The sequence below is a fragment of the Psammomys obesus genome, unplaced genomic scaffold (assembly GCF_907164565.1).
Source record: "Psammomys obesus unplaced genomic scaffold, mPsaObe1.curated_primary_1811, whole genome shotgun sequence".
NCBI lineage: Eukaryota > Metazoa > Chordata > Mammalia > Rodentia > Muridae > Psammomys > Psammomys obesus.
In genome coordinates this window covers 3,565,214-3,590,529 of record NW_026590905.1, presented here as the reverse complement: position 1 = coordinate 3,590,529, position 25,316 = coordinate 3,565,214, and the positions used below count along the sequence as shown (strand labels likewise).

The following is a 25,316-nucleotide window of genomic DNA, read 5'->3' as shown; positions in this document are numbered from 1 at the left end:
TTCAGAGAGAACTGCTGCGGACAGCTCTAGAGGAAAAGAGAACAGGCTTTCCCCAGAGAGACCTGGCTTTGGGAGACTTCATGGAGGGTGGGAGGGAGCGGGTATAGGGTGCCTACTTTCCAAAGCTCTCCTGCCAGGCCACTCCCAGCCCGAGGGCTCAGGACCCCTCCCCATCAGGTTGCTGTGCCTCTAGGGTCCTTATTCAACCTGGCAGGCCAGGGTAGACAGTATATACTATACGTCCTTGGGCATCACAGCCCATGTGTGGCAGTGCCTCCCTCCACCAACCTTCAGAGACCTGTGCGCTCCCCGTGGGCCTCAGGCAATGCTCTTGAAGTTCTCTGCTCCTTTCCCTTCTGTGTTCTGGGGCCTGGTTTTTTCCTGGAGTCTCCCCCACATCCTTCCCACAGTGCAGGGCCCTACTCCGCTTCTTGTGGGATTTATAGGCCACGCTTGTGGCTTTCTTGGAACTTGGTTCTTTTCAGGACTGTAAAGCCTGGTCCCCGTGGAATGTCGCAGCCCCGATGGGCAGTCCTCCACTTTATGGCTGCATCTCCGGGCAGCTCGTACTCCTCCACCGCTATACTGAGGCATCCAAGAACAACAGCGCCTGCTCATTCCATTATAAACTCAACTAGCTGAAACCCACCGAGACACTGCAGGAATAAATAATGCCCAACGAGCTTTCCTGTTCAAACCACCCTCCTCTGCTGCTCCTATTGCCCTTCTTGCTGACATCTCAGCAGGGTTCCATAAGCCTACTGCCTGTCCTCTTCCTCCTGCCTGGCATGGCTCCTCCTAACTGCCTTCAGTGAGTCTAGAAACCTTGGTGACTTGAGGCAAAGGGCTTCTACTGCACATGCCCGAGATGGAGCGACCCAGTTCATGCCTTCTGTTCTGTTTGTGCAAGGTGCTCCCGAAGGCCAAGCAACTTGCTGACCCTGTAGGATGGGTTGGCTTCAGCAGCCTCTCCTTTCCAGGCAGAGGCCAGGTGTGAGCAGGCAGAAGTGCTGGAAAGTGTGGAAATGCTTCCTCTTTGTTTTTCCGGAGGAAGGTGTGAACTCTGTGGGGTGGGCTGGGAGATAGAGCCATCAGTGCATGATGGAAGAGACTCCCCGACCCAGAATTTCTCCTTTGAGATGGTGAGGGCAGGACTATGCCATGGTAGGGAGCAGTTGTGAGAGGCAGGGGTCCTGCCTCTCCACTCTGATTTCCTAGCTGCTATTTGACACTTGATCTCAAGATGTCACTGACAACATTATTTCTCTTCTTCCATTTTCCATCCCACAAAAGCTGGGAAGAGCTTGGAACTAAAGCAGTGCTTAGTGGTCCCATGGCATGCCCTGCTTGGTCTCCAGGCTTCTCTTCCCAACCATAGCTGAGAACCAAGAACCCACTTGGGGCCATAGTTCCCTCAGTAGTTTCCCCACAGGCACTGCATGGGTTGTGAGTCCATAGTCTCAGATACTCCTGGTAGCATCACTGTGTTACATTCACTGCCTCTTGCCCCTCAGCCGAGACCTGGCATGTGACCAGAACATGATGGATACACCAAGGCAGCCCAACACCTGCAGAGCCAGAGGGGAATTTGATTGGTTTACAGAATCAACAGGGTTCCCAGCAGCCCTTGGGTAAAGGAGCTTTTACGCGATTGTTCACGATGCAATAGCCACCCTGTTACTCACCCTGTTAGTTTGGTTCTCTTGTCTCCATATAAAGGAGCATTTAAGTCACAGAGAGGGTAAGTCTCTTTGCTAAGGTTGCACAGCCAGACCAGGGGTTTTAATTTTCCCGAGACTTCTAGCCTATGTTAGTTTCTTCTCATTTTTACCTGGTTTTCATTTACTTGTTTCTCATTTTTACAGGGCTTTTCAGGCCCTGCAGCACCCCCCCCCTCCCATCCCCAGGACCTGGAAGGGGCTTTAGAGGAAAATTCTCAAGAAGAGACTTCCAAGTCCTGGGCTCTTCCCTCCTTCCCCCTCCTTCCTCTCTCCCTTCCTTCCAGATGTTTATTGAGTCTTTACCACATACTTTGCCAAGTTCAACCCCCGGGAGAAGTGCAAGGAACCAGCCAGGGGTCTCAGCATCTATGGGACTCATATTTAATAGGGCAGACACACAGTGGTAAACAAACAGATGGGGCAGATGCAAGGAAAATGCACAGAATAGGAGTGAGCCAGCCATGTGGCTGCCCAAGAAAGAAGATTCTGGACCAGAGAAACACCAAATGCAGAATATGTGGTGTGCTAACAGACCATCAAGAAGAACAAAGATGGAGATGAGGAAGGGAGAATCCAGGCTTCAAAGGCCGTGGGAAGAAGTTTGAGGTTTGTTCTGCATGAAAGGAAGAACCACTGGAGAAATTCAAGCCAGGACCACCTGGCCAATTCTCAGAGACTGGGTTTCGGAGGGACCAGAGTGGCAGCTGGGAAAACAGGAACTGATCGCAGAGTTCAAAGGAGAGGTGGTGCCCGTGGTGGAGGTGGAGAGAGTGAATGGAGTGGTGGATGAGTCAGCTTTGTGTTGCTACAACAAGATACATGGGGTAATTACCTCATAAAGAGAAAAGGTTTAAGGGGTTTAAGGGCTTCAAATCTAAGATCAAGACTTAGCCTGAGGCCTCTGGTGAGGGTGCCACATGGTAGTGCTAGGCAGCATGTGCTGGGACAAACTGTTCACAGCACAAGCCAGGAAGTAGAGAACAAGGAAGATGTGGGGTCCCATAGTCCCTTTCAAGGGCATACCCCTTATGATTGACTTCCCATTTAACCTTTACCTGTTAAAGGTCCCAAGTGTCTTTCTAGTAGTGCTACTCTGGGGATAACACCTTTGCAGTTGTATTTTTGAGGGCACAGTCATCAAAGCCATTGCAGCTGGAAATGGGTATCAGAGTCAGAGCCCTCAGGTCTTGCTTCTGCTGCTTTGGGATACTGTGACTCCAGCATGGAAATTTCTGTTGTGATCCCGGTCAGTGTAAGATTCCCGTGAGGCATCCAAACTGACTGGATGAGGAAGCCAGTAGATGCGCAGGTCTGCAGCTGGGAGACATACTGGCCAGCTTCTGCTCAGAGGTCATCAGGCAGAACTGAGGTTCTGTGAGGCAAGGGCAATGCAGGGCACAGTTCCCAGCTCAGTTCATGCTTAAGCAGTGATGGGAAGAAAGCAAGATGATTCAAGAATGAGTGACAGCACACCTCTGGCAGACGCACTGTCATATACCATGGGGGAGAGGATTTGTTCCCATCGATCCATAAGTTTCTTCTAGGGAAGAGAAAAGTTTGGATGTCCTTGGGCTATGTAGAAGGGCCTGCTAGACCCTAGGGTCCTTGACAGTATGGAAGATACCTTTTCCCCTGGCATCAACTGATATGGTCCAAAACAGATTGTACTATGCAGAACCCCAAGTTCTGGGAGTTTCTTCTTGTGCAAACATGGCACAACCTGAAAAATGGCTTCTGGACCTGACTCAATGCAAGGCTCTTGCAGGAGATTTAAGATAAGAAAGAGCACGGGCTGCCTTTGTGGCTGGCTTGTGTAAGCACTTCAGCAAACACACAGGGATCAGTGCTGAGAGGAAGGGTCCAACAATTCTCAGCACATGGGCAGAGAGTAGAGCTCACTGCCCTTTCATGGAAGTAGAAAGATGAGCAGGCTGGTGGGGGGTGGAAATCATAAGGAAACTGGGTCAGAAGTGGTGTGTGTGTTCACAAAGAGATCGGCACTCTGGACTGTCAGGCTTGGAGGTAGACTCAAAACAGAAATGATACTCCCCCCTCCATTGAGGTTGTGAGCAAACTCCATGCCAAGGGGCTCAGGCCATACCCTGTAAGCTGAAGGAGTCTCTAGGGTCATGAAGATGGGGCACGATAGGCTCTACACAAAGCGTCAGGATTGTGACTGAGGAAGCTGGTGACTGACAGGGACGTCTAGGGTTCAGTGGTAAGGAAGAGAGTTGGAAGCTGGGCAGCAGGGGTGGAGACAGAGAGAGAGAGAGAGAGAGAGAGATTTGTGGGGTGAGGCCTGAAGATATAGGAGTGGACGATGACCAGGGCAGCAACAGTCAATAACATTTAGGAACATTTCCTCCATGCTCCTGTTTAAGAGCGGTAGGCGTTTGCTCACACCTTGTGAAACATGGAGGGAGAGTGTTATACCACCTTAGGGCTGAAGACCCAGGATCTTGCAGATCAGCTCACAGAGTTTCATCTGTTCAGGGTTCGGCTCGAGTTCAGAGTCCAGGTGCTGAGTCCACAGTTGAACATTCACCACTGGTCCCCGGCCCAGGTTCTCCAAAGTACAGTAGATGGAGAGAAACATACCAAAGATAGGGACACTGAGAGAAAGCACATTTTTGTTTGTTTGGGTGTTTTTTCTTGTTTATTTTTTTATGAGACAGTATACGCACATGCGATCGCGCGCGCGGGCACACACACACACACAGACACACACTCTTTCTATTTATGCTTCATAGCCCAAGCTATCCTCAAACTTGTGGCCATCCCCCTGCCTCAGATCCCCAGGGACGGGGATGGCGTGTACAACCCACCATGCCTGATGAGAGAAGCATGTCTTTAGGAAATGAGAGTGGATGTGCCTGATTCAGAAGACCAAAGTAGGGTGGGTGTGATTCATGGAGGAACGCTGGTGGCCATTTGCAAACCAGAGCTCTGAGCCTTCTGAGTCCAAGGCAACAATGGCAGCCTTCTAGTGAAGCTGGCTGCCTTCCTCCTGAGCAGCCTAGAGGTGGCCTCAGGGACACACACTTGGTGGCAAGGTCCCAGTTTCCAGTGCCCACATGACTGGGTGCAGACTGGCGACATGGAGCCTTCCATGGCAGTTAGGACCCCAACCTGAGAAATGGCCGTGCCCTGCTCTGATTCCCCCCCCCCCCAGGTGGCTGTGGCTTTCTGGTTCTTGATGCTTTGTGCAGAAAGGACAGACTGTAGGATCACCTCAGTGTTTGGCTTTTTTCCTTGGAAAGAAGCCAGACTCTAGCTCCCCAGAGCAGCTGATGCCAGGAACCTTGATGGTTCTATCTCCAAGAAAAAAGCTTGTTTTAAAAAAGCACTGTCTACCTCCAGAGAAGCAAAGCTGCCTAGTGGATAGGAGCAGGGTGCCTTCCTGTTCGTTTGAGGGTATCTTCCTGTTAGTTTGTGGGTACCCTGCGGGCTGCACGGTGAATCCCTCCACTCCCAGTGTTAACTTCCTCTGACTCCCCCATCTGCCTGGATCGCCACAAACACTCTTTGGAGAGCTTCGGGGAAATTGTGAACTGCAAAGTGCCAGCGTCTGCATTCCGCCCTGTCCTCCCCTCTCTGGCTACTGCTCACTCACTCTCTCTTTTTGTCGAATAAGCAAAACCCAGAGCAAATTTATTCCTTGGGTCTCATATGAAAATGTGAGGTAATTGTTTCTTTTTGCTATTGTCAATACGTTTCAGTTCAGTTCCTTGAACTTTGCTCTCAGCTCCTCCTGCCAGCTCAGTTTAACATGCAGGTTACCCTACCTCCCATCCCCCACCCAACTCTCCTCCTTCCTAACAGGACACCTTTCCCCACTTCAGGCCTTGATGGGAACAGTCATCCTTACTTGGGGCAGGCGAAGAAGAAGAAGAAGGGCATGGTGGGACCTGCTCTTTCTTATAGCCACGTCCCTGCCTCTACTTACACTTGATCAGGATCCCATGTCACTGGGCTCTGTCTAGCTATAGGAAGCACTCTGAACTCAGAAGAAGTCGATGTGATTAATATCCAGGTCAAGGTATAATTAGCTGTCTTGATTTAATGTCACTGTGGCTTGGACCATCGCCAGTGTGCATGTGCTTCAGCGGCTGGTGCCTGAGGCAGGGCGGTGGATTGGCCTCCGATCTTGACCATGAAGCTAGGTATCTCTCTAGGCCTCTATTTCCTCAGCGAGGGGATCTTTGTCTTGTTGTTGGCTCTCAAGGGCATTGGGCTAAGTGACAGTGCAGGCTCAACCTGGCTCAGTCTGCACCTCAGTTTACATTCTTTCCTTACTCCTCCCTTCCCCGAGAAAAATGAGGCCATTCTTCTGCAAGAAAGGCAGGTTCTAGCCTCCTGGCCCTGTAGCCTTAGCCCTGCGCACTTAGCCTTACTGTTTCAACTTGCTCATCCAAGATAGGGGCTGGTGGCATTCTCTTTCTTGTCTCATGCAGCTGATAGAAGTGAAATCGCAGATCTTGAGCTGGCAATGGATTTGGGTATTGCTCACGGGACTCATCCTGGGTCTCACGGCTGATGAGCATCGTGCAGTCAGAGCTCAGCACTTTCCTGGCATCACCTGCAGGCCCACCTGTCTTTTAAACCGTAAACATATGAGAGACACGCACCTCTCCCTATGTGATGGTGGACAGGCAGATGGCCCTTCTCCTGCCATATGCTGCAACTCAGTTAGGGCATTAGGGGCTGAAAGAGCTTGTGTACCAGGGCATCGGATGAGGAGGTACCCACTGCTGAGCAGCGAGCTTGTCTGGCTGTGCTTTCCTTTCCCTTCCTCACTGGTACTCCCACACTAAGTGTGTGTGTTGTCAGGGGACCCTCTCAGTGCTGTGTGACTGACAGGGGCCTCCTGTCCTGCATGCCCATCTGTAGGCAGAGCACACCAGGGGCAAAGATCAGCCCTCACCCTGGTGAGGTGATCCAGTACCGTGGTCCAGTAGTCAGAACCACTGCAGTGTTGGGGACAGGGAGCTGGCAAAACTGGAGGAGGAAGGATGCTCTGCCACAGAGAAGAGGGAGGCATTTGAGTGCGGAGAAGCAAGGGGCAAAGCCTGGAGGCAGAGACATGGGAGGTGTGTTTGGGGGATCCTGGGCTCACAGTGTGGAAGCCGGACGGTACGGGAACAATTTATCTTGTGAGCATTTATGGTGCCGATAACTTGGGTTATCTGGGTGGCTTGGGTTGTTCAGCACAAAACCTGGGTCGTTACAGTGGCTCCTAGTTCCTGTCCCCGTGACACTTGGTTCACCTGCCCAAGGATGGAACAAGCCAGAGGGACACATCATAGTTTACAGTCTCCCCTTCTCTGAGAAACTTGGTTAAATTGGGGTACCTGGGGCCCGGCAAGAGAGGGGAAAACCTCAAGGGGAAAACTGTAGTCTGGCTTGGGATTCACTTCAGCCCCTTCTGGGTCACAGAATGACTTGGAACCCGCCTGCCCGCCCGCCCTAACCCGCCTCCTCTTGAGCTGGCTTTCCGCTTATCTTAATTTATTGATGAAAACTTGTTTTACGGTCCAGAGCACAGACGGCAGCAGCTCCTTGCCAAAAGAAAGCACACTGCAGATCGGGAAAGCAAGCCGCCTCCTGAAGATGGGTGGCTGGGGACCCCGAGGCCGGCAGCAGGAGAGTACATCTCAGTGACGCGTGCAGCTGCGTGCTCTACCTGTGATGACAGCGCAGCTCCGGGAGGCCAGTTAGGTCAGCCATCGGGCCACCTGGTATGAGAGCAGAGCAACACAGGGTCCAGCGGGCAGGACGTTTCTTGCCTCCCACACACTGGTTCCTGGCTTCAGCTCTTCTGTCTGCCTCCGTCACCTGTGTGGATGCCGACTGCAGGCCATAAATACTAGTAATGGCTCCCGTTTATTGCTGTATACAAGGCACCGTGCTAGGAAGTTTATTTTCATGAATCTAATTTAGTTCTGACGACAGCTCTGGGTGGTACGTAACGTTAATTCCCATTTAAGATGTGTGCACTAGAGAAACCCCCGGCTGCTACATGAAAGGCCTGTGAACCTGAACACAGCCAGAGTTGCTTCTAGCTTTTTCTGAGCCACAGTGCTCGGCTCTGGCCAGGGCCATCCTGTGTGCTATGATCTAGTCCTGAGGACTAACCGGCTTGGGGCCCCTCAGGGTTGGGCTTGGTTCATCTACCCATGGGGCACCTGCATGGGACCAGGCTAGCCGAGGGGGCTGACTGGTGGGTAACTAGCCAGGCTTTCCTTACTGCTTCTTTCCGGAAGTTGCTCATGTACCTCCCACTGAAACTCCACGTCCTTGTGGGTAATCACAGCGTCCCTGTCCACCCCATCCATCAACCGTGGTCACCTCGTAGATAAAGGCCGGGTGCCAGCGAGCTCCAGTGTCTTCATCTATAAAAGGGGACAGCAACTCCGCACCTGCCAAGATAGGGTGTGTGAAAGTTCTCTCTGCAAAACAAATGGGTCAGGGCACTTGCTGTTGGTTCCTGCTCTGAGACGGAGGAGGGTGAAGAAGAACGGTGCGCTGTTGTTTTGTTCCCCTTCTGCTTGTCTCACAGAAGGGCGTTTAGGACCCTGGCGTGCAATCAGCAAAGAATAGGATCGTCTGGGATGTACTGCGAACCACCTCCAGCCCCAGCACGTCCACCTTATCCATGCCATCCCCAGACTGGGGCCCTGACACCTGTCCCCACCTCCCGTCGCTCCACTTTCCTGAGTCCCTCTCCTGCTCCTAAAAGAGCCTGGGTCACAGCTTTGGGGGTCGGGGGTGGGTGGGGAGCACTAGCCTGGGAGCACTGGCCTGGGAGCACTGGTCTGTGTGCCCTGCCACAGCAGCCTGCTTGCTCCCCCGGTGTCCTGGGCTCTCCACACTTCGTAACACACCATTTCCGCTTCCGTCAACTCAGATTGAGGGAGAAGTTGCTAAAAATGTGTGATAAAACAAGGTTTGAGATTTTTTTTTTCTCTCTCTAGGCCTGTAGGAGGCATGCTGGGTTACAGAGATGAGACCCGGAGCGCATCAGGTTGTGTTGGAAACCCAGCTCTCTGCCAACACATGTGCCAGTAGAGGCGGGTTACTCGGCTTCTCAGATTTTCACTTTCATGAGTTACACTGAGTCGGGAGATACTAGAAGCTTCCCCTGGTAGCTTCCGTGGAAAGGTCTAGGGTCTAGCTCCTAACTGGCCATGAAAACTCAATACACGCTGGTTTCATTGTCACCATAGAGTCGCCACCATTGTCACCAGCTCTTCTGTCTTCCACTGAGCCAGGCTAGGAGATTTCCGTGCCACACCTCCAGCGCTGCATTGTACTAGACTAGGTTAGGCTTCTCAGCTGAGTAGTCCTCATGACACTAGGGGATTACACCGCCAGGCCACGGGGCTTGCTGACACAAGGCGCTGTGGCTAGCCTTCCTTCCTAAAATAGGCAAGGGACACCCCTCACTCCTTTGAGGAGCCCAGTGAAGAGCTTAGATATAAGGGGTGGTACACGGTGGGCTGGTCACCTAGGTTCCTTTGCTCTTCGGCTTCTCTGTGCCCTTGTTCCATCCTCTGCACCCCCTTGAGTTGGGAAGAATGGGTGGAGCACAGAGACAAAGTACACAGTTATGCTTGGCGGCATCCTGAGGGCTTGACCATCACGTCCACAGGGAGGTGGCAGAGATGGCGTGGGTCAAGGGTTCTGTGGGCAAGGCCCGGCTCCACACGCAAACACCACAACTGCGGTTGGGCATGCCGGGTGACACCGGGGACCAGCAGCTTGCAGCAAGAGTGGCTGTGTGCATCTTGGAAGGCAGAGGGTGACCCACAATTCCGTCTTGCGAGAGCACAGCAGGCTGGGCTCTTGGCACAAGTTGAGTGGGATCTCAGGCCATCGCTTAAGTTGGTGCTGAGACCATCCCTAGCAGAGACCTAGCTTAACTGGCTGTGTCCCCCACAAAGCATGTCAGAAATGCCACTCTTCTGGCGTGGGCGGGTGCAGCTCCGGCTGGCAGTCCGGTTGGGCTGTGGGCCTCTGACGCCTCAAGGAGACAGAGTACAGGTTGACCATACCAAAGGGCTAAAGCAAATTGTGTTGGGTCTTGGGCTAGGGACACACCTGACTGTAAATGTCAGACACTTTTTTCTCCATTTTCCTCTGTGCAGTTACAGCGCCGTTTCCTGAACTCTGGTTGCCAAAGAGTCACCTTCTTACAAAATGGCCTTCCCTGTGGTGAGGGACAGAGGTAGTAGAATGAAGCCTCTCAGTGGCAAAGTAGCGTCACTGGGTGGCTTTTCTCCATATCTGGAGGTGGGGGCAACCTTCCCAAACAGGAAGAGCAGGCCCTAGTTCTGTTCTGGGGGCATGAGGCCCAGACGCGATGAACTTCACCGTAGGGTGTATTGTGAATTCACAGTTCCCTTGCCTTGTCCCCAACCTCCACACTTTCAAAGACTTTGAAAAATAGCCTAGTACTTTGTGCAGTATTTTATTCCAAGGAGCAACAGGCACGCAGCAGGCACCAGCCCACTCATCCTTGTAAATGTCCCCAGTGCTGAGAGGTGCTGCTTTCTCACTGAGTGAGCAGAGAAACATTGGAAGGGTCAGCTGGCCTGCCAGGGCACCCAGGACCTCACTACCGCCTTGGTCTCCGGTCCTGATATTTGGCTGCTAGTGATCCTGCCTCCTGCCAAGGTGAAATGGGTGGTCACCAGCTATGATGTAATCCTTTCACCCACCCCGCCTCCCTGACAGAGCCAGCCATGGTCGCTTTCCTGGCAGTGATGTCACGAGTGCCTCTTGTCCCCCATTGATACCATGAAACAAACATGGGGAAAAGAGTAGAGATGTTGGTGCCTTTAGTGTCCTTTTGCTGGGCTTCAGAAGCTATGACAGGCTCTGGAGTCCCCAGTGCTTCTGGCTTTGTAGTGACCTTGGAATGGAGATGGCACCTCAAGTGTGGTTCCGGGCTGTATCCTCAGATCTTCTCTGGCCACAGAAGCACAGGTATCTCTGCTCCCGGGGTACAGATGAGTGCTGGTGAGAGCTGCATGCCTGTCCCCCAGTCCTGCCTCAGCATGGAGCACTGGCCTAGCACCAGGTCCATGGCCAGGTAGGTTACTGGACTTGGGGAAGCCTAAGGCATGATGTTGTTTCCTGCTGAGCATAGGGAATAGGCCTGTCCGGTGGTCACAGTTTCCCTCCCCTTCTGGCAAAGGGCTTTTCTAGTCCAGTGCGCTAGTTCAGGAGGCAGAGACCTAGAGGCCATGACTAGATTATCGACATTCCTTTTGGAACTCTTTTCTGGGCCTAGCTTCTCTGTTCTAGCCCATAATCTTCTATGTGTTCCAAAAGATAGGGACAATCCAAGAAGCAATCGAGAGCCTGTGTCTAGGGCCTGGAGCTGAAGCCCCTAACCCCTGCCGCCAAGAACCAGCTGAAACTGGTTGGATTGGTGAAAGCCTGGAAACCTGGAGCCACAAGTGTGCTCCAGGATACCTTCTTTCCAATGCCTGCCTGAGTTGCATCTCATTTGCACTCCGACCACCTGGCAAGGCAGAGCCCTGGGCCCAGAATGGGCCTGATTGGGAAGAAAGCGCACTTCTGGCAGAGTGCGCCAGCGTGGGGAGGGCAGCATAGGCAATCAATGTTTATGGACTGTTGAGTGATCACTCTTCCCATACAGGGCTGGCAGGTGCTCTGTGTCATTTGGGGCTCTTTGGCATCCCAGCCACACATCATTTTGTGGTCCTTCTGGGAGCCATTCCTCCAGCTTCATGCTTTCTGGAGGTGGGAGCACCCTTGGGGGGTCAGGTGTGGCACCCCAACCCATCGTAGTGTCCAGCCATGCAGGACGCTATAGGCCACGTCAACAGGTAGGGAGACACTGGCTTCTGAGAAAGCTGATGGGCCTGAGGACAGCACGCGGCAGGACAGCTGCCCTGGACAGGTGCCCTTTCCTCCTGAGGGAGTGAGCCTACCTTTAAGGGCTGTGCTGGGACAGCAGAGGGTAGGTGGCAAGTAGCCCTTGCCCCTTGCTCTGTTAGACCAGCACCTTTCTGCGCCCTTCGGCTGGCTTTGAAGCTCAGGACAGATCCAGATTCTCCTGTCCACACTGGGTCACCCTTGAGTCCCGTCAGCCCTGTGCAAAGGGTGAGGCGCTGAGTGGAGCTGATCCCATTTGCCAAAGCCAGACCCCAAAGTCCCATCAGATGAGTTATACTCCAGCAAAGCCAGCCATGACCCTCCCAGAGTCAAGAGGACAGCAGGCCCTGAGTGCCACCAGTGGGAGGTGGTGACTGGGGTTTGTCTCCGCCCAGGCCCTTAACCCACAGAGGAGTGACAGGTGCTGTCCTCAGGCCTTGTGGGATTGCCCTTGACAGGGTTTTTCCCATCCTCACATGTTTGTTTCGAGACACATAGATACCGAAACACGAATGGACTCACTCTGTCCTGATGAGGGATGTGGGGTGGGGGTGGGGATTGGGGAACGGTGTGACAGCAGTGTCTGAAGAGACTTGACACTCCGAGTCGTGTTCAAGAGCAGCAACCCCAGACATGTGCAGTGCCTCTGCCTCAACCCCACCTCCCAGCACATCTGTACATCTGTCTGTACAGAACCAGCCCGTGCTGGAATCATCAAAATGTAACTGGGTTGTGGGTTGCAGGTGCTTTATGCGACGTCTATTTGGAGGAAAAATTAGGCTTAGAAATAAGGGTGTGATCTCCCTGTCACCTATAAGCAGGAGGTGGGGGGACTGTGAAGTGGAGCTGTGAAGAAACTGGAGGCTTATGAGAAAAACAGCGTCCAATGAAGAATGACCAAGGCATAGTTGTATTCAGCTTGATACTCTACACACACCCAACAGGAGGTAGAGCCGCCCTGGCTACCAGTCAAACCAATGGGGCTTAGGCTGGGTTATGAGTGTGGGAGGGCAGCGGTATCTTTGTCTCTCCGCGCTGGTTCCCTCCAGTTCGAGTGACTTTCAGCAGAGGGTGACTCAGGGGTGAGAGACGTAAAAGCCCTTTCCTAGGCCAGGAGGAGACTTGGGAGAGAGCGCGGTTAAGTACATATGTTCAAATATTTAAAGGCCTGTCACACTTGTTCCTAGGGAGCTCTGTGGAGATGAGGACTGATGTGCGTTAGCCACAGGGAAGCGGGATCTGAAGTTAATAGACTCCTTCCCTGGAGTTGTGTGGAGGGGACCGAATGTGCACTGCAGGCAAACACTCATCAGATGGGGTGGGGGATGGGAAGGCCTGGCATGGCTGCCTCCCCTCTGGCCTCACAAAACCACCACAGCCACCATCCTCCTGCCGGCTGGGTGACTTTGGCAGAAGTCTCTGACTTCATCCTTCCTTTTCCCTGGGTATGGAATTGGAAGTGAGCTCTGCTGCTCCCCTCCTCACCAGCCACCAGCTCCACACGTGTGTGTGTGTGTGTGTGTGTGTGCGCGTGCGTGCATCTCTCTTTATGGCTATGAGAATGAATGAGCTGCAGAGCCCTTGGAGGGAGGAAAGACGGCCGCCTGCAATACAAAGTAGCGGCCCCTCTCCCACCCCGGCGGAGCCTCTGTGCCCCCTGCTGCAAAGTTCTTAGCAGGTTGGCATCTCTCAGGGCCAGGCAGGCTCCTAAAGGAGCCAGCATGTCAGGCTGTGCAGTTAAAATTGCTTTGATTGTCTCTCTCATTTGCCATATCTGCTATTTATTAAATGCCATTATGTCACCAGCCTGGCCCCAGCTCATGGAAAGCATTGGGGAGCCGATGTCTCCTGCTAGCCAAGAGGAGATAATGGAGGCCTGGGGATGGTGTGGGCCCACTTCTGGAGTCTACCCCCGGAGCCCATGTCTGGGGCAGCTCCCTTCAGGCGTAGGAGACAGTGGTGTTTACAAGGCCAGTGGTGTGCAGGGCTGTGCTAGGCTGGGGCTGGCGAGCACGCCCCAACTGGGTTAGGAGTTGTTGAGGGGGTACTTGGGTTTCTAGGAGTGGAGAGGAAAGGGCATATAAGGAGCTTTTTTTGTGAGTGGGAGTGTGTGTGTGCTCCTGTTTCTGAGCTGTGGCCTGCTCAGCTACCTACCCACCCACCTACCCACTCATCCATTCAGCTGCTGGAGACATAGTTAGTATTCCAAGTGTTTTTCTGGGCCCTATGGTAGAAGAACAATGGAAGACCATGATTCTGGTCCCCGAAAAGAGCCGTGGTTTTGGTGACAGAAGCCTGGGGTGGGTGAGAGCTAACATGCATTCATGACCATGCCCTGAATCAGTCCATCCTGGGAGGGCCCACCTCTTCCTGATTTCATGGGGCTAGAAGCCCCGGGGTGAGGAGAATTTAGAGCAGCCGTGGGCCTGGAGACGTGGGGTGCCTGTGCGAGCGTCCCACCTGGGGACAGAAATGTGTATTAACCTGGTCAGTCAGTATGAGCCACACAGGAGATGAAATAGTGCATGGATATGGTAAGCCAGTTATTACTGATAAACAGTGTGGGGAATTTGGTTGTAGGGCTGTCTTGGTGTGTCCACATGCTTCTAGGGCCTCAGTTTACCTGCCAGACATGTGCTGGGAAAGTTCCTAGGAGATGGGGAAGGCTGACACAGGCCGATGGGCCCATCTTCTCTCTGGGGCCTGCACCTTTCCTTCTGCAGGACCAGGGCAAGGTCCAGATCAAATGGTCCTGAGAAGTGGCTCCAATGCGTAGACAAGGTTGGGGAGCTATTCCAGGCTATTGAGATATATTATAAACAGAACGGAACTAAGTCCCAGCCTTGATGGGCTGTCTGAGGACATTAGGGTAGGGGTTTGTCTTTTCAACTTCTTATGTGGGTTTCTTTGCAGCCCTGAAATGAAACTTTTGAAAGTCCCTTGGTTGAGGGAGCTACAGAGGAAGCTTAGAACTTAGAAGCCTCCTTGGCTTGCCCTTGCTTGGAGACAGGTTCCAACCAGGCCCAGCCTGCATGAGGGGGCTGATGACATCCCTTAGTTGGGGCTTGTATTGGCTGGATCCTGATACCCCTGAGTCACTCTGCCTCGCCCCAGATTCTTCAGCCTTGGGCTCTATGGTAGCTCAGTCATCTCAGTTGAGGCAACCCTCTGGTTTTAGAAGGGAATTTTCTAGAATGGCGCTTACTAAGCTCTCTGGCACCCAGCTTTGGCTAGGCCACCAAGGCCTTGTGGTTCCTGAATGGTTTCTACCACGGGGATGGGGGTGGTTCCCTTCCGTCCTCCTACCTCACCCTGGCCATGGCCCTGCTCTGACTTTAAAGCTGGCTTCCTGTCTTTATGTCCCCCTACCTACCCAGGGCAGGCCTTGTTCCCCAACCCCACAATAAGCCTGTGTCTGCAGTCACCTCCTCTCTCTTGCCCACAGCCATCTACCAGATGCGAGTTGACCAGCTTCTGCTCCAGCTTGAGGCCTCACAGAGCGTCTGTGCCATCCTGCCATTCTTCCCGGGGTCATCAGGGAGATAGGAGCGCTCTCTGTAGTGGCAATGCTCTTAAGGAACTGACTGGTACCTGGCCTGGGGAGGGGGCTCAGGACAGTGTTTTCCAGCCTCTTTGGTATCAGGATAAATAGTTCCTTGTGGTGGCCTCTTCTGAGCACTGTAGCTTGTTCAGCAGCATCCCTTGGCCTCTGTGCTCTAAATGCCAAGAACATTTCCTCTGAGCTGTGATAACATAAGTGTCTCCAGGTGTGCCCAGAGAGCACGACCTCTCCTACCTGAGATCCACTGGTCTAGGGGGGGAGGGCAGCACTCCTGAAGCCTGGCTAGGCCTGGGCTAGAAGTGAACAGAGCAGTGGTCCAACCAGAACCACAGTTTAAAGGCGCAATCTTCTACAGAATCTTCAGGCACACAAGACCCATGCTAGCAAAGAGGCATTTTGGAAAAGGGGTCCAGGCAGCTTTCTATAGGGTGGACTGAAAAGCAGGGCCAGGGCAGAGGGGTCTAGTGTGGGTAGGGGTGAGGCAGGATGCATCGAGGGCTTCTTACCTGGCAGTCAGCTCTCCTAGGGAGGAGCAGAAACAGGAGGAGTAGCACCTGAAGCCAGAGAGTAGGGGTTTGTCCTAGCCTGCCAGCATCTTTCTGTCTCCCTCTGTGTCATTAGTTGTAAAATGAAGCTAATGAAGCTCCAGTCTTTGTTCTCCTCTTGCCTGGAACCTCAGGTGGGGCTGGGTCATCTGTAGCCTGTCATGGAATGTTGATGTCAACAGTGGACCCCCCCCCCCCCAGGACCTGGGTCACACTGTGCATGCCCTGTGCACAGAAGGTTGCCTGAGAGCTTGGGGTAGGGTGGGGGTGCGGAATGGACGTGGGAGCTTTGGAAGGAGGCCGTCCAGGAGTCAGGCTCAGGTTCTTATGTGCTGGAATGGCCTGGATCTCAGCCTGGTGGGACCTCAGGTGGGAAGTAAGACGAGACACGAGTGTGGGGTTCAGCTCTTACCCGCCTGGTGGAAGAATGCTCCTGAGCTGACGCCTGCGAAGCTTAAAGACCGTATTGAAGGATATGGGGTGTGAAGTCAGAGAGCCAGTTGGGAAAACGTGGCCTGGGAAGCTCTGAACTGCTGAGGTTTCCCAGAGACATGCTCCTGGACACCATAAGAGCACCCCAAGAATAGAAGGGACCCTAGCAGGCCTGTTCCAAATGAGTAGAATGGAGAAAGCTCTGCCCTGACATAGGCCTTCAGCAGCAGCATGGCAGGGTCATCTTCCAGCCTCTGGAGTCCCCAGGCCAGGCTCCTTCATCTAAAGCGAATACCTGCCCTAGAGGGTTTTCTGTTACTCATTCCAGGGTCAGATTCCTAGAGCTATAAATCTTTGGTTCAAAATCATGAATTTTCTAGGGTATGATTAATGAAAGAAAAATTGAGACGGCAGCACAGAAAACTGACCGGATTGAAGAAAGTCAGGGTGACTGGCTGGCTGGAAGTCTAGGGCATCGCAGGCCGACCTAGCAAGCTTCTGAACCAGATTGGAGCGCCACCTAGTGGTCCCAGAGGGCATTAGCACAGACCCATTCTCACTAGAAGGCTTTGAAGAGGTGGTGGTTCTGGGCCTGTAAGTGCCAGAATCCTAGGAGCTTTGATGTAGTCACACTGGAAGGTCACTCTGGTTGCTCTGGTTGCTATTACATGACCTAACTCCGGATCCCCATAGTTCCTTGAATCATTGTTGGCTTAATAATAGTGGTTGTGTGGTCTGGGCCACCTTTCTGTTTTCCCGTTTATCTGAATCTCTTCAGTCCCCCGACCCAGCTCGCTTTGAACACTGTGTGTCTCCCATGGGACCGTGTCTCATTGCCCCTGCATGATGTGCGTCCACCAGCCCTCCCCTAGTCATTGCGTAGTCTCTGCATGCGCTGGCTGTCTCATGCCCTCAGTGGCCTCTTCTGGGAACAGCAGCCGTGACGATTGTCAAAAACATCAGTTGGATCATGTCACACTCAGCCCTGGGGCAGAACACCCACATTTCCCTACCTTCAAGGTCCTGTTCTCTCTGTCCCCTGGCTGCATTCCCTCTTTTTTTTCTTTTCTTCTTCTTCTTTTTTTTTTAATCTCCTAACACGTGTCACTGCCGTCATTCTCTGGCGGCCACAGAGCAGCTTGCTCCACCATGGTGGACAGGCTTGGTCCTAACCTAAGGCCTCTTAACTTTGATGCACCCTTTTTTTCTGTTCTTGCCTTGCCATTTACACGGCACACTCTGTCTTTTTTTTTTATGTGTGCTTGTGTTGGTCGTATGTATGTGATCATGAGGATTTCCTTTCTTCTTAGTCAGGATGTTGGCCCGGGGTTTTAACTACTTTCTCCTCGTCCTGCTGTTTGATAACTGTGTGCCTGGTTAGAGTCCATGGGCCATGTGAGTGAAGGAAACACACCTCCTAGAAGCCAATGCCTCTTCCGCTCACCTCCGGTGCCTGAGCGTAGATATCCTTGTCTCTGCGTGTTCTTTCCCACAGTGAGAGCGGCCAGAGAGCGGGAGCTGTGCTCACTTCAGAGAGGCAGGCAGTTGGCACCTTCCCAGCACACAGTAGCTGCCTGGGAAAGGCCTTTCAACAAACAATGCTCAACTCCTTCATCTTATTAGTGAGGGTTCTTCTCTAGAGAACCAGAACTTACAGGACACACACACACAGGATTTGTTTGTTTATTTGTTTTTCAAGACAGGGTCTCACTATGTAGCCCTGGCTGTCCTGGAACTAGCTCTGTAGACCACGCTGGCCTTGAACTCACAGAGATCCACCTGCCTCTGTTCCTGAGTGCTGGGATTAAAGGCATGTGCCACCACCACAAAAAAATGGGCTTTGATGGAGTGGTTTATGGGCTGTGGTCCAACTATTTCAATAATGGCAATCTGTTCCATGGAAAGTCCAAGAATCCAGTAGTTGTTCATTCAGTCCATGAAGCTGGCTGTCTCATCTGGTCTTTAGTATACACCAGACTCCAGAAGAAATAGGCTCTAATACCTAACACCAGTGAAGGACTGGCCTGGCCACCAATAGCGAGGGCAAGCATGCAGAGAGCAAGCGCATCCGTCTTCCATGTCCTATATAGAGGTATATAGGCTGCCACCAGAAGGTGTGGCCCAGATTTACGGTGGATCTTCCTGCCTCAGAAGGTCTGGATTCAGGGTGAGTCCTCACAAGAGCAATGCTGGCCTGACTGGTCTCCTCTCTCTCCAGCTCTGCGGCTGCGGACTGCTTGGAGTGGGCATCTGGCTCTCCGTGTCCCAAGGCAACTTTGCCACCTTCTCCCCCAGTTTCCCCTCGCTGTCTGCAGCCAATCTTGTCATCGCCATAGGCACCATCGTCATGGTGACGGGCTTCCTGGGATGCCTGGGAGCCATCAAGGAAAACAAGTGTCTGCTTCTCAGTGTAAGTTGGACCCCATGTCCCTTCGTTGCTCTCTGGGGCTCCCAAACCTAGGTCTGTAGAAATTGCTTCTGTAATGTTCTGTCCCGACCCCTCTTTGACATGTGGTTTGTTGGGGTTTGCCTAGGAGTGGTGACGCCTCCCAGACCTGAGAACCCTGCTCATCCCTTGCCCCCCCTAACCCCTGCCTTCTCGGTAGGCAGCCACCCCTGGCTGTTGCCATTATCCCACACCCATGTTTGGACTTGTCTTTCAGTTCTTCATTGTGTTGTTGATGATCCTTCTGGCCGAGCTGATTCTGCTAATCCTCTTCTTTGTCTACATGGACAAGGTAAACCTTGTATCGGGGAGCAATACAGAAGTTCAGACAGCCCCAGCATGGGACCAGGCCAGGGGAAACAGTGGCTAGCAGAACCTACAGAGTGGCGTGCCAGAGGCCCCAGGGCCCCACTCCAGCCACTTCCAGCTGGCCTGGTGTGGGTTAGGGAGGAGAGCCAGGGTGGCCCGGACCCAGCCGACCCGTGCCATCGCCCCTGATCTGCCAGGTGAACGAGAATGCCAAGCAGGACCTGAAAGAAGGGCTGCTGCTGTACAACACTGAGAACAACGTGGGGCTCAAGAACGCCTGGAATATCATCCAGGCCGAGGTGCGGCTCGGGCCTCCGCGAGGGCTAGGATGGGGCGGGCTGGAGGTCACCTGTGCTGTCTGGGGGAGCCGCTCCCGCTGGAGCGTTTGCCTAAACCCGAAGAGCCAGGCAGTACCGTGGGGTACTACTGGGGAGGGGCGTGGCAGTGAGCACAGGAGGCAGATGCCTGGCCGGGGAGTGGACAGGCCAGGGGAGTTATGGTGAGTGCCCAGGCTTCGTGGCGAAGGACAGGACTCACCAGATCATGTGTGGCTCAGGTGACAGGCTCTGACACTGACAGGAACACAAGTGTCTATTCCCCGGTCTGCACCCCACATAGACCCTGGAAGGAATGGGGAGTGGGTGGATGGGCAGTCAGCTTGGGAGGGACCGTACCCACAAAGGAAGGAGCTCAAGGTACTGGTGAGCAAATGTTGGGCTGGGCTGTCCCGCCCCACAGCAGGAGCGCAGCCCTGAGGGGCAGCAAATAGCCTTGCCCTCTCCCCCTGCTGCTCTAGAAAAGAGGAGTCACTTACTGCCTCCAAGGGCCTTGCTACAGCTCTGAGAAGGGGCAAGAGGAAGCTCTTTTTCTCATCCCTGCACTCCCGGGTGGCTGCCTTGGTGGGGTTGGCCAGAGGGGGAGAAAGCCTGTGAGGGTGCGCCAGCGGTGACGTATCCGGGCTTACCCCCCACAGATGCGGTGTTGTGGAGTCACTGACTACACAGACTGGTATCCAGTGCTGGGGGAGAACACAGTTCCCGACCGCTGCTGCATGGAGAACTCCCAGGGCTGTGGGCGCAACAGCACCACCCCCCTGTGGAGAACGGTGAGGCTGGATGTCAGTGCCCCGGGGGCTCGCCGACCCCAGGAGCTCCTGTGCTGGATGTGCCTGGCGGGAGGAGTGACGGGAATTAGCTCACTGTGGGATGGGGAGAGGGGTACACTGGAGCGAAGCCAACAATGTGCGTGTGCGTGCGTGCGTGCGTGCGTGCGTGTGTGTGTGTGTGTGTGTGTCTGTGTGTGTGTGTACTCGTGTGCATGTGTGCTGGACCCACACTTGGGAATCGGAAGGTAAGGGATCAGGGATCGGATGGGGTTGAGGCTCTGCAGCTGGGGTGTGCAGGTGGAGCTGGGAGGTTGCATGCTGCTACTAGGGAGGAGCAGGGGCTAAGGGGTAGGAAGGGACGGGAATTAAGAGTAAAGACCAGGGCTGGGGCAAAATGAAGAAAGGGCCAGGCCACTGGGAACTCACATTGGGCCAGGACCGTAACCCGTGGTTCGCTCCCCAGGGCTGCTACGAGAAGGTGAAGCTGTGGTTTGATGACAACAAGCATGTGTTGGGCACAGTGGGGATGTGCGTCCTCATCATGCAGGTGAGGGGTCCCCCAGGCGCCCCGACCCCCGGGTGGGGTGAGAGCCCAAGCAGGGCAGTCTGGTATTTACACGGCCTAGTGTGTGAGGTGTGCAGTGTCCAGGCCCTGTAACGAAGCCGCGCTGCAGAGTCTGTGACGTCACGCGCTGCCGCGCTGCGGAGTCTCAGTGACGTCACAGGCAGTGAGCAAGGTGGTGCTCAGTGCTACGAGTCAAACAGCAGGTGTTGGCATGGGATGTAATGACTCCTACCACCCCCTGCTTCCTGCTTCACTCTCCCACCTCAGCTCCTCTTACCCCCATGGAGGCTCAGGTCCTGTGTGCCCTCTGCCTTCTTCCCATGCCTCTGACATGCTAGCCTGTGAGTAGCCTGGGGAATCTGGTCTTCTGCTCACATGGCGTGAAGGGATTGAAGTGCCCCCGCCTGTGTGTGGTTCCAGGCTGAGTCTGCAGTGTGGCCTCCTAGACCGCACTTTCTCTCTTCCCTGGCTCCTCTCCCAGCACACTGGGTTTTGTCCGCTTTTACATTAGGTTCTCTAGGGAAGTCCCAAGCTTGCAAAACTAAGGTTTGACCCCAGGCCACGAGAACATCTCAAGTCCTCTCTTCTTGCCTTTTAGATCCTGGGAATGGCCTTTTCCATGACACTGTTCCAGCATATTCACCGGACGGGTAAAAAGTATGATGCCTAAGCATTCGGCAGCGACTGGCTCCACCCGGACACTGTCTGTGCCAGGGAAGAGGACCTGAGCCTTGTGTCTCCTGCCTGCCCTCCCATGGCTCCCTTGAACTACCTGCCAGCCTGCCCTTCCCTGTCCACATCCTTGGCCTTGGACTCTTGGAGGGCAAAGGCCCAGGGAGGAGACATCATGCATAGACCTCAGGGCTTGGGCATCTGGATTACTGCACCTGCATATTTGCCAAAGACGCCAGGGTGGGCAGGGTCAAGGAAGAAGCTTCCTCAACGAGGGGTTTCTGCCCCTGCCCTTCTTCACATTGGCACTTGTCCCTGTGTGGGGTGGATAGTTCGCCCCACCCAGGCCACTGCTGTCCGTGGCTGCCCAGCCAGAGAGCCGGCCAGGGTGCAGTATGGCACCACCAGGCCAGGCCCCCTGGAACACCCTGCCCAGGTTTTTATACTATAGTGTAACTTTTTTTTTTAAATTTTACTCTGATTATGATTATTCAGGAATATTATCTCTCGGATAAGTTTAGGGTTAGCTTTCTGATTTATAACTTTTTACTGTGTTGATTTCCATAACGGTTTGAGTTTCCTTTTCTGGTGGGTGGGGATGGGTAAGGGAGAAGGGACCTCCATCCGCTTTCAGTGAGGACACACCATTGTGCAACACTCGTGAGGCTATAGGGTGAGAAGTGCCAGGCTCTCTCACAGAATGTACCCGGAGGGAGAGGATGCAGCCATGAAATGGGACCCTGCCAGGCCTGGCGACCATGGATGGGGCCGGAAGAGGCAGGTGTGATACAAAGCATGGCGAGCATCCTACTCAGGAGTGATAGGATGTGCCTGAGCTGGGGAGGCCACATCAGCAGGGCATGCTTAGGACACAGAGGCCGTGAAATGCTTTGCTGGGAGGGGTCCAGTCAGAACATTGTTGTGGCATTTCCTTCCTCCTCGCTCAGTCCTCTGTGGGCTTCCCTCCTGACCCACACGCATCCAAATGGTCACTCTCACACATTCCTGCTGCGGATTCCTCTGGTTCAGACCCTGTTCTGCTCACCTTGTTCTGGGCAGTGGAAGCAAACATGTTCAGCTGCCCAGACTGAAACAGACTTTCAGGACTACCAGGAGGGGAGGCAGAGTTAGCCAACCCCACAGACTCACTCAGTTGCTGCCTGCCCTGCTGAGGGGAGGAGGTCTAAGGACCCCCCGTCCTTAGGATCCATTGCTGTCCACCCTGGGTAGCTGGCATCATATCCTATGTAACCTCAAAGAGCCGAGATTACAGAAGACCTGAGAAGTCAGGCTCACATTGCCACAGCAGTCCTGGGGAGAAGACCCTCATTCTGGATGCCCAGTGCTGGGCGTGGGAGATGGAGGCAGGCCATTCCCAGCTGTGCAGCAGTCTTGCCAGCACGGATACCCAGCATGTCCTTCAGTGAACAGGGCAAAGACAAGGGCCTGTGGGACTGGCCCGGCAGCCATCTGGGATCCAGAGTGCCTCATTCTCAGGGTTTCACATGGTAGCTGCTTTTCTCATGCCCTTTGACTTCTTACCACTATTTCCCACCAGGCCAGGCCTTCCCCAACCTGGTCACATAACCCAACCAACCTTTAACCCCTCTGACCTCCTTGAATAACAGACAGTGCAGGACCAGAGGTTTATAACTTTCAATATTTTCAGGATTCAGGTTTGGGGGATGGGAGAGAGGATAGCAGGGAGCTACCAGGAAATTGGACCCAGAAGTCGCCAGTTCTAGGAGATGGAGTTCAGATAGACCCATTAAACAGTCAGAAAGCAGATGTGGCGCCTGATTTGTTTGTTTATGCCTACCTATGGAATTTTTAACCTTCTGCTAACATCAACAGCAAAGTCTCAGCAGCCTGGGAGGCAGTCACGTGTCTGGAGTGCTTCAGGGTGGTGGTGGTCCCTGGAGCCTTGGCTGAAGTCCCCCATGCTCCCCAGCCTCACCTCAACTGTCTGTTCAGCAGAGCCAGATCCTAAGTTCCGAACTGCCTTCTCGCTTTAGCTGTGCGTGGCTTTGTAGTCATCTGCAGCATCTCCACGGGGCAGAGGTCTCCATGCACCGAGTGGATGTCCTGAAACCCTTGCTTATCTTGGGGGATGGCCCCTATTTTCTAGAAGGCCACACCAAGTGAGGCCAAGGGAGTTGGCTCAGCTCTTCTCTGATCCTCTCGGCTGTGAGCTTACTGAGGACAACCCTGCCATGAGACCTTCCTTACCTGTGGCCTCTCTGGCCTAAGGCCGAGTCATTTCCTTTGGGTCCCAGGTGCCACACAAGCAGTTTGCAGATCTGATTTAGAAAGTCCTCTTGGTTTGCAGGTGACCTCAAGGAAACACCTGACGGAGCAAGGGCTTTTCTCCACAGCCAACTGACTGGTAGAAGGGCTCAGAGGGCAGGGTCTGGAAACGGGTCTTGGATGACTGACAAAGTGTCAGGGTGCAGGTCTCCTTACGCTTCTACACTCTTTGAGCTGGAACAGTGTCATCCTGTCTCTCCGCCAGCCGGGGCCAGCACCTCAGCTGTCCTTGCGCATGTTCTGGCCTGACTCAGAATTAAGTGGCCAAGCCTCCAGGCACTTCAAGTGGATGGAATTGATTGTCCCCTCCTCTCTGGCCCCCTGCCCACCCTCTGGTGGAGGTGCTGACTAGCAGGGACATGGCACGGGACGGGGAGCTTGGGTGCCAGGTGCTTGGGGTCTGCTCTTGGCCCCACGGCCCCTTGGTCTGGCATCCCTCTCTCATGTTCCTGTTTTCTCATTTCCCTTCCCTCCTCCATGATGGTGGAGTCTTGGCCTCCCCTCCCTGCGTGAGCATTCTGAGGAGTGAGGTCTTTGGGCCTCTACTTGCCTTGCTGTCCCTGGGTGGCCGGAGAGCCAGGAGTGCACGCTTATTGGTTTCGAATGCACTTTCTGCTTGCAATGCCTTGTCTGCATTTCCTTCATCCCAGGTCCTGCTTTAACGAACACCATGTTTTTAGCATGTTTTTAAATAAAAACTGATAATGTGTCAAAAGCACAAACAGACTGATAGTCGGTGGTTTGTTTTCTCCCTGGAGCCACGCCTAGGGTGAATGGATCTCTGCCCTCTCTGTGGAGGCCTGGAAATCCTAATACATATACCCCTTGTCTGGTGGTTGACACAGGCTTAATCAGGGGCTCCCAGTGACCCAAGCCTTCTGCATGAGAAGCTGTCATTCCACCTCAGTGGCTGGTCACTCACGGTTGGCTGCTCCTGTGGTCAGATGTGGGACAAATGAGGAACGAGTCCTTATTTCCTGTAGGGGAAGGCTATCAGGATAGCTGTACCCTTGCCCCAACCCCTCCGCTGCTTCTGAAGGTTCCTTTGAGCCTGGTGTCTTTTCCAGGAGTGTGGGGACCTCATAATGTCATTTGGCCCAGGCAATATCCTTCGAGGTAGCTCCAGAGAGCCTCCAAGAAAGCATGGTAATAAGGGTCTGTGAGGATAGTCACTGGGGAGGCCAGAGCATAACTTGACTGACACGCATGTCAGCCAATCCTGTGGACCTCAGTGCCTCTCTGATGTTGGAGTCTGCTGCTGCCTCAGTTGTGTTCTAGCTTTGGACTGTTCTAGTGAGAAAATGAAGATGAGGGCAGCCCAGCATTCTCTTTGCCCTGGGTCACTGAGTGCCACTATCTCCAGTGAGGAGACAGAGATGGAGTGAACAAGGGCAGGAGTCTAGAGGCTGAGATGGAGGTGAGGAAGCTCCAGAACTCTCCAGATGTGCAGCAGTGTGTCTCTCCCTTAAGGGAGTGGCCAGATTGACACCAGATTGTCCCCAAACCTCAACCTGTGGTGGCATGCTTCCAGCATCTCTAAGGACTTTAACCCCGAGTTTTGGAGAAAGTCCAAATGTCTGGCTAGAATGGCTCCCTGTGAACCTCCCCAGAGGTTTCAGGGCACACTCAGGTGACTCCCCATCTGTTGTCAACTGAGTCACAGGAATTAGCAAGGAAGCCACTTCTCATCTGTCCATTTCCTCCCACACCTGTCCCCAGGGTGTGGCCACATTTGCTGGTATCTGC

At 53.7% G+C, this 25,316-nt stretch overlaps 1 protein-coding gene across 3 annotated transcripts in view; it reads left to right on the top strand.

Moving 5' to 3' along the window:
- Window positions 1-24,290, top strand: part of Tspan9 (tetraspanin 9) — a 185,983-nt gene extending 161,693 nt beyond the window's left edge. For all 3 annotated transcript variants that reach the window (XM_055609440.1, XM_055609442.1, XM_055609439.1), the window contains 6 exons: window positions 18,385-18,576; window positions 18,830-18,904; window positions 19,119-19,220; window positions 19,895-20,026; window positions 20,490-20,573; window positions 21,190-24,290. In XM_055609440.1, the coding sequence (XP_055465415.1) occupies window positions 18,385-18,576; window positions 18,830-18,904; window positions 19,119-19,220; window positions 19,895-20,026; window positions 20,490-20,573; window positions 21,190-21,261 (657 nt within the window). In that variant the 3' untranslated portion in view covers window positions 21,262-24,290. The remainder of the gene's footprint in view (window positions 1-18,384; window positions 18,577-18,829; window positions 18,905-19,118; window positions 19,221-19,894; window positions 20,027-20,489; window positions 20,574-21,189) is intronic.
- Window positions 24,291-25,316: the final 1,026 nt, after the last annotated feature.